This window comes from Cuculus canorus, chromosome Z (genome assembly GCF_017976375.1).
Source record: "Cuculus canorus isolate bCucCan1 chromosome Z, bCucCan1.pri, whole genome shotgun sequence".
NCBI lineage: Eukaryota > Metazoa > Chordata > Aves > Cuculiformes > Cuculidae > Cuculus > Cuculus canorus.
The window spans coordinates 76,902,495-76,919,080 of record NC_071441.1 but is presented as its reverse complement, the minus strand read 5'-3'; the positions used below and the strand labels follow the sequence as shown (position 1 = coordinate 76,919,080).

The window sequence follows — 16,586 nt, the reverse complement described above, 5'->3', positions numbered from 1 at the left end:
ACTGTTCAGAAATTTGCCAGAAGTCAGCAAGGTCACCTAAATCTTTGTCAGGAGAAGTGGTTCTTGAAACAAAGGTAATCTATCAGAGTGTTTGGGAGTACTCTGTAAGGCACAGACGGAAATAAATCTGGCTATAAAAAGCTGGGAATAGAAACAGATGAAATTGTGATTAATGGTCTGGCTCAACACAAGATAAGAGAAGATGACCACCTATATGGAAAACAGACACTGGGGCAGTTCCTCAGAAACCAGTCTGGGAATCAACTGTGTCTTGTGACACTGTCAGTGAATTCTTTTACCGTGTACACCCACACCTGCGCGCAGGCATTTACATACACACAAATGCATGTGCACGCATGTCAGTGTTTAACACTATGTCCTAAAGGTATTTGCTGAAGCTAGAAATTCAGGAGGCACTGTCAGTACAGGAGAATAAAATCAAAGAATTAAATAACCAAATGATACTGATGAATAGAGTAATAGAAAAAGGAGCAATGGTAACAACTGTACAAAATACAATCATGCGCTTAGAAAATATCGAGAAGAATTGATGCCACAAGGTAGAAAAAACTAACTAAGCTAAGTAAGTGTATTCAGAGTCACAAATTTGCTACAAGTACACAGAAAGCAAACATACAAATAAGCAGAGAATCACAGAATGGAAAGTAAAGCCCATCCAGTTCTACTCCCTCCCTTGGGCAGGGACACTTCCCACTGGATCAGGAGCTCCAAACCCCATCCAGCCTGGCCTGGAACACCTGCACGGATGGGGCAGCCACCACTGCTCTGGGCAACCTGGGCCAGGGCCTCCCCACCCTCAGCGTGAAGAATTTCTTCCTAATGTCTTATCTAATTCTTCTCCCTTATAATTTAAAACTATTTCCCTCATCCTATCACTATACATCCTTGTAAAAAGCCCATCCCCAGCTTTCCTGGAGTCCTTTTAAGCACTGGAAGCTGCTCTAAGGTCTCCCTGCAGCCTTCTCTTCTCCAGGCTGAACAAACCCAACTCTCTCAGCCTGTCCTCAGAGCAGAGGTGCCCCAGCCCTTGGATCATCTCTACGGCCTCCTCTGGACCTGCTCCAACAGCTACATGTCCTTCTTGTGCTTAGAACTCGAGAAGTGGACACAGGACTCCAGGTGGGGTCTCCCCAGAGCGGAGCAGAGGGGCAGAATCCCCTCCCTCCCTGCTGGCCACGCTGCTTTGGATGCAGCTCAGGACACGGTTGGTTTCTGGGGTTGGTTTCTGGGCTGTGAGCACACATTGTCGGCTCATGTCGAGCTTCTCACCTCCAGCACCCCAAGTCCTTTTCCTCAGGGCTGCTCTCAGTCACATCATCCTCCTGCCTGTATTGAAACTGTGGACTGTATAAAAATATTACAGGATAAAGACACACTGACGCCACTCCACATGGCAGTATGGGCATGACCAAGCATCTATTCATGCATCATCTGTTCTGTGCCGGAATAATACTCGCCCTTGAATGAGAATCCAAATCTTTATTGCCTTATAAATAAAAATTTAATTGCCAGTACTAAAAAATGAGATTGTCCTAACAGTGTTCAAAGAACCCAACAAGCTTAAAATGCTGCCTGGACACAGCAGGGATCTCCAGCAAAATAAAAGGTCCTGGAGCCAATTAACTGTAATCTGAATCTCTGCCACAGAGCAGAAATCAAACATCATGGAAGACTGTAAATATACATGGATGCCAGCGATGCAGTTACAGCGCGTCCTGCAATTGTCTGGCTGTGGCAACAAGGACGTTACTGATACAGCTCATGACCTTTCCTGAGCCGCCCTGACAATAAACACTGGAAAGCTGGCCTTTCAAATGCACAAACCCAAAACAGCTGATGCAGGTGCAGTGAGGTCCTGCAAAAGACAGGTAAGGCTGGGAATGAAAGGGAAAAAACACATATGGTAAGAGAAAAAACTAATCCAGGTTGCCCAGAGCAGTAGTGGCTGCCCCACCCCTGCAGGTGTTCCAGGCCAGGTTGGATGGGGCTTGGAGCCCCTGATCCAGTGGGAGGTGTCCCTGCCCATGGGAGGCGGTGGAACTGGATAGGCTCTGTGGTCCCTTCCAACCCAAACTACTCCGTGATTCTATGATTCTATTAAAGGAGACCAATTGTTCTGTAGAATTGATGGGTATTGTAAAAGCTTACCATAAGGGACTAAAACACGACTCATAAAATGACAATCCCAACAAGCTGTGAGCAAAAGATAAAGCCCTTTATCTGTGTCTGTATGTATACGATATATATATATGCACATGTGGGCAAGAAAGCACAAAGGGTAAAGTACTTTGCATATTTAGTCAATCATTTATTTCTCTGCTGAACTTCCAAACACACTTCTAAACAGATACTCCATCCAGTATCAAGCAGTATCACTTTAACTAGCTTACAAATCCATTCAAAAAGGCATCAGCTTTAATGATAGCCTCATATAACAGAGCCTGGACAATGTGGAAAGTTTTTTTCCTCTCACTGGTATCATTTCACGGAGACATTAAAGCATAAAAAAATCAACTGCTATTAATAAAGCAGTTTTCTGTTCTTTTCTACTCTTCAAAAAAAACCAACTAAAAATACTCAGTCCACCAGAGAATTCCAGGCCTTAAAGAAAAAAAGAAGAAAGTAGATAGATGTTAACACTAGAAAAACAATGATAAATGACCCATTGTTTTTGTTTCTGAACGCTGTTGCATAATCAGCACTTGGAAAATCTCACAGGGCTTGAAATAATTTCCACTGACATGTCAAAATGTGTACAGCTCAGAAAAGTCCTGAGATAATCTGATTTTGACGAACCGCACCAATCCACTCTTCTCTCCTTCCTTAATGCTGTAATCCCAGTTTTATCCTCGCAGCCAACCTGTCTCTAACTTCTGCAGCTCTCGCTATATATACAACCTGCATTCATGCGGTATCGAGGCACCTCGCACTACACTGTGCTGTGCAATAAATGCTTAAAGATACGACTATAGGTCTGCATTTTCTATCCTTTCTCTCTTTTTAGGACAATCAGGAGTCCATCTCGCCAAAACACCCAATGGAGCAGTTCTCCCTGTAGTTATGGGCAGGGCACAAGGAGATGTAGCTTGCAGTTCCCAGCTTGAAACTCTCACCAGGTATTGTGAGCTCACTGGCCAACTTCTAATTCTGACATAAAGAGAGGGAAAAAAGAAAAGGGAGGGAGGGGAGAACAAGGGGGAAGGGTAATGAGAGAGAAGTGAGGGAGAGGAAGAGAAGTGAGGGAAGAGAAGGAGGGGAAGGAGCTTCTACGGCTCCACTACTCAGGAAACAGCCTGTCACAGGCACCTTTCTTGGCCACTTTAGACGTCTTGGATCAGATACCAAAAGCCCTCATCTCCTCTCTTAATAGTTTTAGTTTACAAATTAATTGCTTCAGTATTCCTGAAGGCTACTATAACTCTGGGGAGAAAAAAAAAAAGATTGGGGATGGGGAGGCGGAAAAATATGGGAAAAAAAAAAAAGAAAATTCTTATGGAGGGAAAAAATGCTTTCTTGGAAGTCCATCCTGATGGAGAGAGTTAACATAATGTCTCTGCCTACCAGCTAGCTCCATTCAAGGCCTGTGTTTAGATGGTCTCTGTCTGACTCTCCGCACAGGGATTTTTCTTTCTCATACAGCCCAGAAGGCAGCAGCCCAGACACCACCCATGTCCTGGGCTGCATCCAAAGCTGCGTGGCCAGCAGGGAGGGAGGGGATTCTGCCTCTCTGCTCCACTCTGGGGAGACCCCACCTGGAGTCCTGTGTCCAGTTCTGGAATCCTCAACAGAAGAAGGACATCGAACTGTTGGAACGGGACCAGAGGAGGCCACGCAGATTATCCAAGGGCTGGAACACCTCTGCTCTAAGGACAGGCTGAGAAAGTTGGGGTTGTTCAGCCTGGAGAAGACAAGGCTCTGGGGAGACCTTAGAGCAGCTTCCAGGGCTGAAGGGGACTCCAGGAAAGCTAGGGAGGGATCTTTTACAAGGGCTTGGAGTGACAGGATGAGGGAAGATAGCTTTAAATTGGAAGGGGGAAGATTTCATTTACACATGAGGAAGAAATTCTTCACGCTGAGGGTGAGGAGGTCCTGGCCCAGGTTGGCCAGAGAAGCAGTAGAAGCCCCTTCTTGGAGGTGTTCAGGGCCAGGTTGGATGAGGCTTGGAGCAACCTGATCCAGTGGCAGGTGTCCTGCACATGGTAGGGGGTTGGAACAGGATGGGCTTTGAGGTCCCTTCCAACCCAAACCCCTCTAAGATCCTATGATATGGCTCAGTCCCAACTCCCAGTGTTGTAGGAAAAAGCCAGGACTAGGGCAGTGAGGCCAACGCTTTCTATCCCTAGCAAGACTGAACTCAGAACTAACTTTTGCAGACTATGAAATGAGGCGGGCTGTTTGCTAAAGCTTTACTTCAATTCAATCAGCCCCAAAACTAAGCCAGAAACAAGCAAGAACCATCAGTCCTTCATTTGGCACAAGGAAGCAGGAGGACTGATGGTGTAAACCCCAGCAAACCGGCACAAGCGCCAGCTGATGTCTATGCTATTTGACGTCCTTGTACTCTAGGTACTTAAAATTAACCGGTTCCTCCATCCTCTGCACCCTTTTTTTGGCTGTGGCCCAGCACAACTCCCACAGGCGGTTCAACCCTGGAGCAAGGTCCATTGGACGATTACCGGATGAAGATAAGATATTTGATAACCACACAGTACCAACCTTGTTTGTTCGTGGGTTTAACATCAGTGGCTTTCCTTTTTCTTTTGTATGGGCGCTGCGACATGCCATCACACAGGGAGTGGCAGCTACTCGGAGTCGGGAGAACATGGCTTTTCTTATAGTGCACCTGGGAAAAGAAAAGAACATCATTCAGATGCAGAAGCAGTGGAAATAATACTCACATTCATAGGCCATCTGTTGTAAAAAAAATAGGTTCATGCTAGATAAGACTGTACTGAAACACCATAATAATAACCCAAAATTGCCTTGCAGCAGCCAGGAGCAAAATAGAGAACGAAGGGTTTACAATGACGAGAGCGCATGAGCGAGTGGAGAGAATATAAGGCGATGTCAGTGTAAGCTCACATTGTGCTGTGGGCTGCAGTCAGACAGCATTCATGAGGTATTTGTGCGATAGCTGCTGCGCTGTAAACCCTCAGCAGAACTGCCATTAGCAAATAACAGCCTTCAGTGGTGACCACGCAACAGGCATCAGGGAAATACCAGAAAAGACAGAGTGACTTTGGTTGGGGCAGCAAGAGAATTTAAGCTGAGCTTCTCCAACAGCTTTCTGAAAATTAAATCATAGAATCATTCCTTGAGAAAAGAACTTTGAGATCGAGTCCAACCTCACCTGTCTGCTACAAGATCCTATTTCTTAGCACCTCCTCTGCCTGTCTTTTAAACCCCTTCAGGGGTGGGGACTCAAACACCTCCCTGGGCAGCTTCTGCCAGTGCCTGAGAACACTTTCCGTGAAAAAGATTTTCTGTTATCTAATCTAAACCTCTCCTGGTGCAATTTGAGGCCATTTCCTCTCATCGTATCACCTGGGAGAAGACACTAACCTTCACCTTACCACAATCTCCTTTCAGGGAGCTGCAGAGAGTGATGAAGTCTCTCCTCTCCCCTTTTCTCCAGGCTAAACAACCCCAGGTCCATCGGCCATCTCTGATAACACTTGTTCTCCACACCCTTCCTCAGCTCTGTTACCATTCTCTGAACGTGCTCCAGCCCCTCGACATCCTTCTTGGAGTGAGAGGCCCAAAACCGAACCCAGGATTCGAGGTGTGGCCTCACCAGTGACAAGTCCAGGGGCACAATCCCCTCCCTGCTCCTGCTGGCCACGCTGTTCCTGATCCAGACCAAGATGCCACTGGCCTTCCTGCACTAGATTCCTGTGGCTGAAGCTACATCATCCCCCAGCTCCACTATATGTTCACATACAAGACACACACAAGGACAGTAAAGCAGGTATTGAGACATTTTTAAGGAATTAAATGAGGCATAGCTTGGATTTTTAATTTCTTCCAGATGGAAGACAAAATTAGATTAAGGAACACAATTTCATTATCTTAAATATAAGCCCCAAAACCTTAGACAGCCTTTCTAAAATCAAATCAACACATAAGCAACTTTTGAGATGGCAGATTGATCTCACAAGTCACAATCTGAGGATTTTCATAGACTCACAGAATGGTTTGAGTTTGAAAAGACCTTAAAGCACTCCCAGTTCCACTCCATTCCATGGGCAGGGACATCTTCCCCTGGACCAGGTTGCTCCAAGCCCCATCCAACCTGGCCTTGGACACCTCCAGCGATGGGGCAGCCACCACTGCTCTGGGCAACCTGGGCCAGAGCCTCATCACTCTCAGCATGAATAATTTCTTCCCTAGGTCTAATTGAAATCGTCCCCCTTCCAATTCAAAGCCATTCCCTTCGTTCTGTCACTCCAGGCCCTTGTAAAAAGCCCTTCCCCAGCTTTCCTGGAGCCCCTTCTAGTCCTGGAAGCTACTCTAAGGTGTCCCTGCAGCCTTTCTTCTCCAGGCTGAACAACCCCAACCCTCTCAGCCTGTCCTCAGAGCAGAGCTGCTCCAGCCCTCACACCATCTCTGTGGGCTTTTCTAGGCCCATTCCAGCAGTTCCATATCCTTCTTCTGTTGGGGATTCCAGAACTGCACACAGGACTACATTTTCTTCACAACCTTTCCAACCATCAAAGAATATGCAAACATCAAATATTTTTCCTCATCAGTTATATCCAAGTTCCCCTTCTATCTGTTACAAAGGAAAGCAGTGCTGACATTCATCAGGATCCCTTTCTCTTATCCCTTATTTGTTTAGTCCTTGCAACTGAAAAAAGTTCCACCCAAAACCCATGTGTTTGGTTGTTTTGTGGAAAAGAACATAAATTGTCTATGTGGAGACAGGGTAAATGACAGCCTGCCAGCACTACAAACAGATGTGGCTTCTAACATGATAATTCCTCCTTAAACCAGTGAGCGGCGGACTGAACGAAGCTGCTCTGCCAGAACTCAGGGCAGCTGGAAAATCAGGATCAGATAAGCAAAATTAATTTTGCACCACAAAACAACCAGCCTTTAGGAATGCCAGACTCAAGTTGAGCTGTTTTTTTATTGAATTCTGACTGCTCATCTGTCATCGTAACACAGCTGCAAGGCCGTCTCCTCACGCACGTGAGGCTGAAGATGATCTCTGATTACAGCATCTCAGCCAACCTCACCCCACATCCCACTCACTGGTGTTAGGGTGACTCTGACCTGTCATGAGCAAATACCTTAAACGAGGAATCAGAAAGTGAGCCAACCATCACACCTTTTCTTATTTCATTAAGCTTAAATTACTTCATTGCAATTAATCAGCATTCAAGGACCAAACAAGATTGTGGTCCAGATTTCTCCTAACTTGACCAATTAACTCTTGAAGTACTGAAAGGTGGCTAGAGGAAAGCTGCACTCCCAAGCTGGAGTGCAGCGATAGGATGAGGGAAATGTTTTGAGGCTGAAAAGGGGGAAAGTGAAATGAGATCTTAGGAAGAAATGTTTTCCTGTGAGGGTGGGGAGGCCCTGGCCCAGACTGCTCAGAGCAGTGGTGGCTGCCCCATCCCTGGAGGGGTTCAAGGCCAGGTTGGATGGGGCTCGGAGCCCCTGATCCAGTGGGAGGTGTCCCTGCCCACGGATGGGCTTTAAAGTCCCTTCCAACCCAAACCATTCCGTGATTCTATAAACTCTCTAATCAACAGAAGAGAAAGAGAATTCTCACAGGTGTGACACAGATCCTAAAAATCTTCTTCTCTGCATTGTGAGAGTCGGAGACTCCCTTCTCCCCTGTGCCACAAGGGCACCCACAATGATTCTCTTGGTGGAGGTATCACAGATGCACACAGCGAATGGGAGGAATCAGGCTTTGTCTGCCATTCAGTCCCTCTGTTTAGATACAAGAGATGCAATTCCAGTTAATTTATACACAGCGTAACAACTGAGCGGTTACTCAGTCCTGAGTTCTCTTCCCCCTGCTCTTCTAATGGCATCCTATTTCTGTTCCATCTCTCATCTTGCACATCTCTAACTCCTCTTGCCACAGACCCTTCCTAGCAAGAATCTGCCTCCAGAACTGAACACAACTTACCCTGAAGCCACAAAGCAAGAATCCTTCCCCATCCCCTCTCTCTACACCTCTGCAGAGGGCCAAGAGCTCTGTGCCTTGCTGCGTGGCCGTGGCTCTCCATGACCCACACACCCTCTCCTCCCAGCTATGCTGGCCACCAGCGTGGCAAAAATGAGCCACCTTTCTGTGTTACTGTGTTCAGTTTGGGGCCCGTCACTCCAAGAAAGACACTGAGGGCTGGAGTACATCCAGAGAAGGGGAACGGAGCTGGGGAAGGGTCTGGAGCATGGGGGTTATGGGAGTGGCTGAGGGACCTGGGGCTGCTCAGTCTGGAGATGAGGAGGCTGAGGGGAGACCTCATCGCTCTCTGCAGCTCCCTGAAAGGAGGTTGTGGTGAGGTGGGTGTTGGTTTCTCCTCCCAAGTAACAAGGGACAGGACAAGAGGAAATCGCCTTAAATTGCACCACGGGAGGGTTAGATTGGATATTAGGAAAAATTTCTTTACTGACAGAGTGGTGAAGCACTGGCAGAGGCTGCCCAGGGCAGTGCTGGAGTCTCCATCCCTGGAAGGGTTCAAAATTTTGTATCTGTGGCAATTGGGTATGTAGTTTTAGGCATGATGGGGTTGGGCTGACAGCTGGATGATGCCCTTGAAGGTCTTTTCCAACCTTACTGATTCTAAGATCCACTCAGGTCCTTCTGCTTTAAAAGTCCTAATTTCTCCTCAAAAATACATGCACAGGACAATCCGGTGATCCATATGTTTAAAAATCTAGGCTAAATCTATACATACCACCACTGGCTTTATGATTTTTCAGACTGAGCTCCCAGGCTGACTCCGGTCAGCCCCAGCCAAGACTTATGGGATGAACCAGACACAGCCGTAAAATCAGCTCACAGTAGCAGTTTGGTACTACAACTTCTCAGCTGCAACACACTACGAGACAATAAAACCACTTCAGATGCAACAAACAGTGCTGACCTGGGCAGTTCTGTTTCTCCTCTGGCCACCTGGGAGAGGAAGAAGGGGCATGAAACTTCCTGCATGGCCGCTTATGTTAACCAGCATTGTTCCTGGGAAGCACTTGGAGGAGGCAGCAAGAGGCAAGGACAGGTCTGTAGGAAAGGTCTCCTAACTGGTATCTGGTTTCAAGAAGATGAAAGGGTTGGGTTACAGTCCTGTTAAGTCTTTTAGGAGATTGTTTTTCAATGGGTTATGATGGGTTTTGCAGAAGATGGGCCAGGCTTGAGACGGCGGCACTTCAGCCATGCAAAAATGAGAGATGATTTTGGCAGCAGAGGCTGATAAGAGAAAACGGAAGGATGTCACTGAGGGAAAGATGGGGGGTTGCAACGAGAGCACTGAGGTTGTGAAATGTCCTCCTACTCGAGGCATTAGGAAGAAAGTGGAGGAAGTGAAAGAAGAATAAAATTCCTGTGAAAACATGCGTCATCATAAACAGAACAAGGATTTCTTCATCTAGTACTGAGAATTACAGAATTATGGAATCGCTTGATTGGAAGAGCCCTTGGAAATCATGGAGTCCAACCGTACCTGTCCATACTACTACATCAGATCCCTGAGGACCTCATTTGCCCATCTTTTAAACACCTCCAGGGATGGGGACTCAACCACCTCCCTGAGCAGCCTCTGCCAGGGACTGAGAACCCTTTCAGTGAATTTTTTCCTGCTACCTAATCTAAACCTGCCCTGGTGCCACTTGAGGCCATTTCCTCTCATCCTATTGCCTGTTGCTTGGGAGAAGAGACCAACACTCACCTCACTGCAACCTCCTTTCAGGCATTTGTAGACAGTGGTAAGGTCTCCCCTCAGCCTCCTTTTCTCCAAACTAAACAATGATTCATCCTTCAGAAACTTTCCACAAGGCTGAACAACCTCCGCTCTCTCAGCTGCCTCTCATAACCCCTGCTCTCCAGACCCTTCCCCAGCTCCGTCCCTTCTCTGGATGCGCTCCAGCCCCTCAATGTCCTTCTTGGAGTGAGGGGCCCAAAACTGAAACCAGGATTCGAGGGGCGGCCTCTACAGTGCTGAGTATGGGGACACAATCCCCTCCCTGCTCCTGGTGGCCACGCCGTTACTGATCCAAGCCAAGATGCCATTGGCCTTTTTGGCCACCTGGGCCACTGCTGGCTCATGTTCAGCCACTGTCAATCAACACCCTCAGGCCCTTCTCCTCCACGTCATTCTTCCAGCACTCTTCCCAGAGCCTGGAGCTGCACAGGGTTGTTGTGTCCCAGCTGCAGGACCCAATACTTGGCCTTCTTGAACCCCATACCATTGGCCTCAGCCCATGGGTCCAGCCTGTCCAGATCCTCTGCAGAGCTTCCATACCCTCAGATTGACACTTCCACCTAACTTGGTGTTATCCACAAACTGACTGAGGGAACACTCAATACCCTCATCCAGATCATGGATAAAGACATCAAACGGAACTGGACCCAGCACTGAGTTCCAGAGACACCATTTGTGACCGGCCTCCAACTGGATTTGACACCATTCCCCACCACTCTTCGGGCCCGGCCATCCATCCAGTTCTGCCTCAGCAGAGGGTTTCCCTGTCCAGGCCAGTGGCAGATGGTTCCTCAAGCAGAATGCTGTGAGAAACAGTGTCAAAGGTTCATAAACCCATGTTGCCTGGGCCTGATCCCCTGGTTGACCTGTAGCTGATGATGGAAAGGACTAAGCAAGGCTATGGAACACCATTGGGCTTAATCCGATACGACTGGTAATTTCTGACTTATTGCCACGTACATGCTGTGTCACAACTTAAGAGCATTAAATTCTACAGCACGGCAGATGACAGCTCTCTGCTGTGCCTTATCAGGAGGCATCAGGCCAGGTCAAACTAATTACCAGCCCTCCACAAGCGCCCTTATCTGGGAGCAAATGTTTTGCCGCTTTCATTATGGATTTGTTCAACTGCAAACGCTACTTTTCAGGGAAAGGTTCATCCTGCTTTCAAAAGGTACAATTACATCATTCAGAGAGTTGGGAAGCTCAGTGTCAATTAAAGAAAGGTCTGCTTCAATTAGCATGCAGGCTGCCTGACGCGTGGATTACACCTTAATACCACGGAGTGTTTCTCAGCAGCTCACGCTTGGTGACTTTGCAGTCTTCCTCCAGTTCAAAGGATGACTAAACATAAATATGTTTAAAGCATTCCTGAAATCTGGTGTCTTCAAAGAACAGTTCCAGTCTTTCTTTCATGTATGGAAATTACTAAGACTAGTGTGTTAACAGGAGCTTGTTCTTGATAACACATGCTATTAATCAAAGACATACAAGCTTCACAGTTTTCAATCTTTCTGGCCTCAACTGGTTCTGATTTTTTTTAAGCACCACTGCTGCAGAGCCAACAAATATTTTGCCTCGAGGGAGGCGATTTTCCTCCTCTGCTCAGCTCTTGTGAGACCCCACCTGGAGTCCTGTGTCTAGTTCTGGAATCTCCAACAGAAGAAGGAGATGTAACTGGTGGAAGAGGTCCAGAGGAGGCCACAAAGATGATGCGAGGGCCAGAGCACCTCTGCTATGAAGACAGGCTGAAAGAGTTGCAGTTGTTCAGCCTGGAGAAGACTCCAAGAAAACCTTAAAGGTCCTGAAGAGGTCCTACTAGAAAGCTGGGGAGGGACTTTTTATAAGGGCATGGAGTGACAGGATGAGGGGGAATGGCTTTAAATTGGAAGGGGGAAGATTTCAATGAGACATGAGGAAGAAATTCTTCACAACAAGGACAGGGAGGCCCTGGCCCAGGTTGCCCAGGGAAGCTGTGGCTGCCCCATCACTGGAGGCGTTCAAGGCCAGGTTGGATGGGGCTTGGAGCAACCTGATCCAGTGGGAGGTGTCCCTGCCCATGGCATGGGGTAAAACTGGATGATTCTGCGATGTTCTCTTGCACACTCACAGCAGTCTATTCCGTCAGCCTGCACCACACTGAGCCTGGTATGGATGCACCACCGCACTCTATTCTCTCTTTTAGTAAACAGACAAGCCTACCCAAGCACGACACAAACCAGGCATGTTTGCTGGTTTCATCACTTCAGTAATGATAACACAGTCTAAAGTTATTACATTAGTCAAGTGCCAGCTATAATCACACTTCCCAATGAGATTTGGGCTGAACGCAAGCTTTGCCTGTGCCTGCAACCCTGAACGCTGCAGTGGGTGCTTGCACATCGAGGGGGAAAGGGGCATTTCAATTTTGCAGCAGGAGCATCCCAGTGCATAGCAGGTGGATGAAGGAGCAGAGAGATGAGGCTGCGTGACACAGTTCTGCACAGCAGCTCAGTTCCTCTGACTCCCTGACCAGACAGCTCAGGGAGAAGCTGGCAGAAAACAGTGGTAATAACATTCCAGGTTCCATCCAACAAAAAACAGACCATGGTTTTAAATTACGTTTCTAAGGTGCTGTGAGATCTGCAGGTTAGAAGGAAGAAGCATATGGAGAGGTGTTACATATAAAGCGTTTGGCAGTGAGAAGCAGGTCATTTTGAAGCAGATCTTGAAACTACTTTTCTTCCCGCTTTCTCTGTCACCCAACTCAACCAACAAGGAAAAGTCAGATGAAAAGCATTTAAGTAAAGTTCACAACTTGAGGCTTGTTCCTCTTATTCAGCAAATAAAGCACGCTCATGTACGTTCAAGTGAGCAATTTCATTATGTTCCCTGAATAACGTACGATATTAGCAAACTTCTCACAGCATGATTAGAAAACAGACCTGAATTGTTTGCTGTCAGGTTCTCGGTTCATAAAAGCTCTTACCACGCAGCATCGAGAGACCTATTTTTTTATACTTTAATGGATCTGACCTAAATATTTTTCCTAAGCACCAGGAAGTCCATTATCTCATACTGTGGAAACCACAACGGATGTATTTTTTGCCTGTTCTGAAGAGATGTATTCGCATCCTTAGTTTTATTCCATTTGTCTTACGGAGAGCGGTACTGGTGGTAACGGTAAGTTCATTTATGCATGCAGGAACAAAGCCTCATCTCACAGAATCCTCAGGAAAACTGCAGAAATAAACAGAGAGACACTGGAGCTTTATTCTGGGGAACGGGTACACAGCTATACTAGAGGCGTTCAGTTCAAAAATACAGATTTTCTGGCTATAAGTTGAGAGAGAAGCAAGAATGTTGCTGTGGACTTACAAAAGGGAATTCTTCTTGGGAAAATAAACGCTGAGCTCCTTGCTAATTCAGTGCTGATCAGGTGAAGTTTAAGCTTGCCAACCACTTGTAAACCCTGGTGTACTCTACTGTTAGGGCTTTAAAATAAAAATACTGCTTAAATTACAGAAAAACCTGAAAAACTACCCATACACAACTAGCTACCAGCCCAAGTAAGAGTGAAGTGCTCCTTCTGTTGTGATAAAGGTGCTGTCACCAGCAGTAAAGAAGAACATCCAGTTAGTATTCACTCAAACACAGCACACTACCACACATTTTGACAGCTTCTTCCTAAGTTTGCAGCAGAAAAAGCTTCAAATCTTGTTTGTCCTCACGCTGCTGACTCACAACACTACCACACAGGATTAACAAAAGTTTTGTCCTGGGGTTGTAACACACACTTTTTCTTAAAATATACGTTTAGAGTACATTTCTATGGACCTGACCACATCTTCTAGAGCGAAAGGCACCTCAGACAGTGCTGGCTGCTCATAAATCACTTCCAGCCTCATATTGAGCACAGTTCTTTGTATCACCCATCACACAGAGAGAAAATTTCCCCTTGCTGTTCATGACTAACTTTTAGGAATTAAGACTATAAAGATAACAAATGGTTAATAGCCTGCCTAGCTGCAAGATGGCTCAGAGACGATGGTTTTAGCATTTAATGTTCCAGTGCAGTGAAATCAAGAGCACAGGACTGGTGATGGTTGTATTTCAAACAGCCCAGAGGCACAACCTGAGGACTGGTGCTTTCTTTTGGACAACTGGTACATAAAGATAACAAATAGTTAACAGCTTCCTTGGCTGCAAGATCAACCATTTTTATATCAGTTGCTTATCAACATTGCCATGTGTTTTGGGGTTTCTCAAAGTAGTAAGAGATCCTACAAGACTGACTATTTTTTATAACCCCTTAATTGACATTGTTAGTCGATATCTGACATTGTATGTTTTGGGGTGTCTTCAAGCAGTCAGAGATCCTATAAAATCGACCTCTTTTATCAGCACATTATTGACACTGCTGCATGATTTTTGGATCTTTTTAAGCAGTCAGAGATCCGTGCCATTATGTAAAGCAAAAGGTGGCTCAGGGACCAGTGCTTTTCATGTTTAACGTTCCAGTGCAACAAACCCAAGAGCGCGGGACCTGTGATGGTGGCATTTCAAACAGCTTGATAGGCACAGCTCAACGACCGCACAAGCTAAAAATACCAGGCAGCCTGATGGCATTTCCCATTCCAGCAGCTCTGCCACTTTCCAACTTCTATTCCTCAGCTCCAGGGTCGCACAACAGGAGTTCCCCGCAGGCTAAGCCCTGTGTGGGGACCAGCGAACAATGCTGCGGAGCTGAACTCTCAGCTTGGGGAGCCTGGGAGTGACCTCCAGCCTTGACCCAAAGAGCTGCTGCCAGCAAAAGGGTGGCAGCTGGGTTTGTGACCTGCTTCAACAGCTGGAAAAGAAGGGCTGAGGCACCACCCTGGCCCCCTCTCGCTGCTCCTCACCTACCTCAAAGGGATGGGGAGTGAGAGGGGGTGGGGACTGAGTTCCCCCTGCATGAGGACCAGCAGCTAATGCCGAAGAGCTGAACCCTGAGCTTGTGGAGCCTGGAAGCAACCTCCAGCCTTGATCCAATGAGCTGTTGCCAGTGAGAGAGTGGCAGATGAGTTTGTCACTTGCTTTGACATATGGAAAACAAAGGCTTAGACACCATCCTGGCCTTCTCGCTGCTCCTCACCTGCCCCACAGGCTGAGCCCTGCGTGGGGACCAGCAAGCAACACTGAGGAGCCGAACCCTCAGCTTGGAGAGCCTGGGAGCAACCTCCAGCCTCGATCCTAAGAGCTGTTGCCAGCAAGGGGGTGACAGCTGAGTTTGACAGCTGAAAACAAGGGCTGAGGCAGCATCCTGGCCCCCTCACTGCTGCCCACCTGCCCCAGAGGGATGGGGAGTGAGTCATTGCCACATGGGGACCACCAGCCAACACTGAGGAGCTGAACCCTCATCTTGGAGAGCCTGGAAGTGACCTCCAGCCTCGACCCAAGGAGCTGCTTGGGGTGGCAGCTGAGTTTGTCACCTGCTTTGACAGCTGGAAAACAGGGCTAAGGCATCATCCCGGCCCCCTCACTGCTCCCCACCTGCCCTGGCGGGGCGCTCGCTGCAGCGAGCCCGGCCTCGGGGCCTCCCGAGGAGGAGCAGATGGCGGGACAGGGAGCTCCTCCGTGCCTGCTCCTCGGCGGCAGCGGGGCAGGGGGCGACGCAGCAAGGGCGGAGGCTTTGCACCCCGAGATGCACGGCGTGCAAAGTGACGCGGGGCCTCGGGCCCGCGGCTGCAATCGCAAAGCGTTTACCCGTACGGGAGGCGCCTCCTCCAGCGGCTGCTGCTGCCCTCGGGGGTGATGGGAGCGGCTCCTATTGTGCGGCACCGGCGCGCCCCGCACCCAGAGCTCCGCCCGCCTCGGCAACTGGCGCGGAGTGCGGCGCGCGGGGCGGCGGCGGGGAGGGGCACCCCGGGGGGGCGGGGCGAGAGCGGGACGGACAGCGCCGGCAGCCAATCAAAGCGCGGAGCCGCACCTGCCGGCAGCGGGTTCGGCCAATCGGCGTCCGGCACGGCTTGAAAGATGGGAAACAGGCACGGGCGTATGCAAATGAGGGGAGAGAGCGAATCACTGGGAGGGGCGGGGCAAAGAGAAGGGGTAAACGAAAGGGGCGGGGCTAAGGGGGGGGAGACGGGGTGAGAGGGGGCGTAGCTGAAGGGGAGAGATGGCGGGAAAGAGGGGAGGAGGGGGTGGGAGTGAGGGAATGTGAGTGACAGGGATGGGAATGAGAAGGATGGGAGTGAGAGGGATGGGAGTGAGAGGGATAGGAATGAGAGGGATGGGGATGAGAGGGATGGGAATGAGGGGGATGGGAATGAGAGGGATGGGAGTGAGAGGGATGGGAATGAGAGGGATGGGGATGAGAGGGATGGGAATGAAACGGATGGGAGTGAGAGGGGTGGGAGTGAGACGGCTGGGAGTGAGAGAATCATAGAATTACAGAATCAAAGAATAGTTTGGATTGGAAGGAACCTCAAAGCCCAGCCACTCCCACCCGCTGCCATGGGCAGGGACACCTCCCACTGGATCAGGGTCTCCAAGCCCCATCCAACCTGGCCTGAAACACCTCCAGGGATGGGGCAGCCCCCACTGCTCTGGGCAACCTGGGCCAGGGCCTCCCCACCCTCATGGTGAAGAAATTCCTCCTTATGTCCAGTC

The 16,586-nt window shown here is 48.5% G+C and overlaps 1 protein-coding gene across 2 annotated transcripts in view; it reads right to left on the bottom strand.

The window, feature by feature from the left end:
- Window positions 1-15,813, bottom strand: part of ME2 (malic enzyme 2) — a 50,443-nt gene extending 34,630 nt beyond the window's left edge. The window contains exons 1-2 of one of the 2 annotated variants that reach the window (XM_054054614.1): window positions 15,681-15,813; window positions 4,738-4,864 (exon numbers count right to left, since the gene is read on the bottom strand). In XM_054054614.1, the coding sequence (XP_053910589.1) occupies window positions 4,738-4,845 (108 nt within the window). In that variant the 5' untranslated portion in view covers window positions 4,846-4,864; window positions 15,681-15,813. The remainder of the gene's footprint in view (window positions 1-4,737; window positions 4,865-15,680) is intronic. The other variant, XM_054054615.1, reaches the window with a different exon arrangement.
- Window positions 15,814-16,586: the final 773 nt, after the last annotated feature.